The 3801-nt window shown below is 43.5% G+C and overlaps 1 protein-coding gene across 1 annotated transcript; it reads left to right on the top strand.

Annotated features, from left to right (window-relative positions):
- Positions 1-666: 666 nt before the first annotated feature.
- Positions 667-3237, top strand: LOC310951208 (odorant receptor 131-2-like; the record flags this gene model as incomplete). The annotated part of the gene is made up of 3 exons (XM_083919329.1): positions 667-679; positions 1527-1705; positions 2455-3237. 3 exons carry the CDS (start codon positions 667-669, stop codon positions 3235-3237), a joined length of 975 nt encoding a protein of 324 aa, XP_083775455.1.
- Positions 3238-3801: the final 564 nt, after the last annotated feature.

Consider the following 3801-nt stretch of genomic DNA (forward strand, 5'->3'; position numbering starts at 1 on the left):
CACGCTGATGGCAGTGGACATCTACATACCATCTAATCTGATCTAACCATTCACACCACATTCACACACCCATGCGCAGCACGGGGAGCAATTTGGGGTTCAGTGTCTTGCTCAAGGACACTTCGACATGTGGAACGGGGGGAGATGGGGATCGAACCACCAATATCTCGATCAGAGGACGACCCACTCTGCCACCAAGCCACAGCCGCCCGTGTGGCCAATTCGTCCGGAGAGAATTGACTAGAAGAGATTTTTCTCTTTATTGTACAGAGTTTTTATTGTTATTGTCCTTATGTCTTACACAGTGATGGATCTTTACACTATATCTGTGGTTTCTGTTGGAATAGTTAATTTCTTAGCCACAATCTCAAAAACAAGAATGAATACTACGTTCAATAACATTTGAAAAACCATTGTTTATGATTCTGGATCTATTTTTTTGCAAGAAAGCAAATTGGCACTGATGTGTAAGCTGCTTCCAGGCACGTCCAGCTGGGAGGAGGCCTCGGGAAGACCCAGGACCAGGTGGAGAGATTAGATCTCCACACTGGTCCTGGGAACGCCTCAGGATCCCCCAGTTAGAGCTGGTTAATGAGGCCCGGAAAAGGGAAGTTTGGGGTCCCCTGCTAAAGCTGCTGCCCCCAAGACCTGACCCCGGATAAGAGGATGAAGATGAGATGTGAGCTGCTGACCAGTAACGCAGCACTGACTCACAGAGAGCTGAGTGTTGTGTTTTGTCTAATGACGGACTGGAAGCGCTTATGCACTCGTGTGAAAGTTGTGTTGTTTGAGGGCAAAATTTGCTTTGGGTCCATATTTTAAATGTTTCGGGGGAGTTCGAGCCTTTTGCAGGTAAAATGAGTCATTTTGACTGTTGGTGCCACTGTTCAGGCGTTTGTGTTAGCAGGTTGGAAAAATGTGGATTTTGAGTCGACGACTGCGTTGAAGCAATAAAAAAAACTGTAATGGGGTGCACTGCTGAGTCCAATTCATTCTTTACCTGATCAGCATTTATTTCATACATTCATAATGCTTCTTGCCTCTTGCTGTAACATTATTTTGATTTTAAACGTGCAAAAAAGATTAAGCAGAACACGTTCAAAGATGAGTATAAGGAACTTCTTATTTATTAAATCCTGTCCCTTATCCACTAAAAGTTAATTTACACCTGGAAAACTCTGATCTGTAGCAGGAAGATAATGAATATAGAATATAAATGTAATTATGTGTCATAACATCATTCATTTATAGTGTTTTTTGTGTAGATTTCATTGAAAAATTATTGAAAACAACTTAAAATTCTGCACAATTTGAATTGACCAGTTAGAGCTGGTTAATGTGGCCCCGGGAAAGGGAAGTTTGGGGTCTCCTGTTAAAGCTGCTGCCCCGCGACCCGACCCCGGATAAGAGGCTGAAGATGAGATGAGATGAGATGAAGACGTTCATTGATGATCCTTCTTTTAGTAAAGTTAATGATTTTTTTTGTGGGAAAAAAACTTAAATATTATTTCTGTCCTGTCCAACAGGTGTGGAGAACCCCGTCAGTCTACTCATGAGCCTTTCAAACACCGCCCGCAATTTGACCACGGCCATCTATCGGGACACTTTGCACACAGCTATAATCAAGAATGTGATTACTGTGGTCCTCTGCATCTCCATCAACTATGTCAACGGCACGCTGGTGCACACGTTCAGGAAACACCAGGTCTGAGTCTTTTCCATTTCTAGAAATTCATTTCGCATGTACGAATGAATAAATGTAAATTGTTTATTGTAAAATTAAGTACCGTATTTTCCGCACTATAAGGTGCACCTAAAAACCTTCAAATGTCTCAATGCGGCTTATAATCCGGTGCGCCTTATATATGGACCAATATTGAGCCACAACAGGTCTCGCAACTACGGTAAGCAGCCGCCGACTCTATTTTCCCCTGTAGAAGAAGTAACGCGCGGTGCATGTTGAGATATATGACTGTGCGAAGCGTGCCATTTCATTTCCATTTGTGTGTTTGTGTAAAGAGCCCAAAATGGCTCCTATTAAGAGACACGCTTACGACGCAGAGTTTAAACTCAAGGCCATTAGTCACGCAGTAGAACACCGGAATAGAGCAGCAGCCAGAGAGTTTAACATGAACCAATCGATGGTGCGGAAGTGGAGGAAGCAACAAGATGACCTCCCCTGACTGTGTTGTTGACATTCCCTTTAGCGCAGGTCAATCTAACGGATGCAGAACGTAACTCCAGCCTCGACTGTAGCGTCTATTAAAGTCTTAAATGTATCTTATGCGATTAATGTTTTGTTGAATGTGGTTCGGAACAACTCTACACTAAACACATCAGCCATAGGCCCACATGTTTGAGTGTAGGGGGACTTTTATTTCCTCCCTTTAGGAGTAAGCTGTTTGTTGCATTTTCATATAATCAAATCCCACTTTTTGTGTCCTTCCCCTGCAGATTTTCAACAACCCTCGCTACATCCTGTACATCCACCTGGTGATCAATGATATCATCCTCCTGACCTTGTTCACCCTCATTCAGGTCCTGAGTTACATCCTGTTCACCCTTAATGTCTCTTTATGTATAGTTCTGCTAATGACTGCTATATTTGCAAATCTGAACAACCCCCTAACACTCGCTGTCATGGCAGTGGAGTGTTACGTCGCCATATGCTTCCCTCTCCGACACACGCAGATCTGTACAGTAAGGAAAACTTATGTTGCGATCGGCCTGATATGGGCGATCAGCGCGCTCTCGATCGTACCAGATCTATTTGTCGCACTGGCATCAGAATCCGTCGAATTCTTTCGTTCCAGAGTTTTTTGTCTCAGAGACAATATTTTCAGGAACCCAGATCTGACTGTGAAGAGAGACGTGTCCAACACGGTGTTTTTGGTGATTGTTTGGCTCACTCTTTTGTACGCATACTTCAGGATCCTGTTCACCGCGAAGGCGGCTGCTACGGATGCCAAGAAAGCGAGGAACACGGTCATCCTCCACGGCTTCCAGCTGGTGTTGTGCATGCTCACCTACGTTTTTAATCTCATATTACAAGGTCTGACGTACGTGTTCCCAAAAGGGGTGCTGACCGTTCGCTTCACTGTCTCCATACTGGTTCAGGTACTGCCTCGACTCGTCAGTCCTGTCGTTTATGGGCTGCGGGACAAGACATTCAGGAAGTACCTCAAGAGACATCTGTTGCGTGCAACTAGTCCAGAAAGAACTCTAAAGAGGCCGTAAACTCCTGGTTTTGACTTGATGATACTATGCTTACTATGTTTCATATGTAAAGACAAAGATAATAATAAATACATTAAATGTCAGAGACAAGCTTGTTTATTCTATAAAAGGCTACAAAATAATTCGTGCACTGGTCAATTTTGAGATTTTTGGGCTGTTTTCCTTTCTCAGCAATTCTACTTTATGTTTATTTTACTGCACGTCTGTTTGTGTCCGTAGATTTCTCTTAAATTAACGAAAAGTTAATGTAACGGTGTAATGGTGTAACATAACATTTCAGTAAACCTTTCATACAAAAAGTGATTGTCTTAAACACTGATATCTATGTTATAGGAGTGCTGACTAAATAAAATAACCTTTGTCAACATCAGACACTCATGACCCAAAGAACGAGGTCGCGGGCACAAGTGGCCAAAATGGGTTTTCTCGGGAGGGGAGGCTGGAGTCTCCCTTAGAGAGACAACACGCCGAAACTTTTGGGTTTGCAGGCCCTGTCTTGGTCAACACGTCTCTTCAACATTGCGTTGAGGTCTGGAACAGTGCCAAGGGAGTGGCAGACCGGGG

The sequence above is a fragment of the Echiichthys vipera genome, assembly GCF_963691815.1.
Source record: "Echiichthys vipera genome assembly, chromosome: 9".
Lineage (NCBI taxonomy): Eukaryota > Metazoa > Chordata > Actinopteri > Perciformes > Trachinidae > Echiichthys > Echiichthys vipera.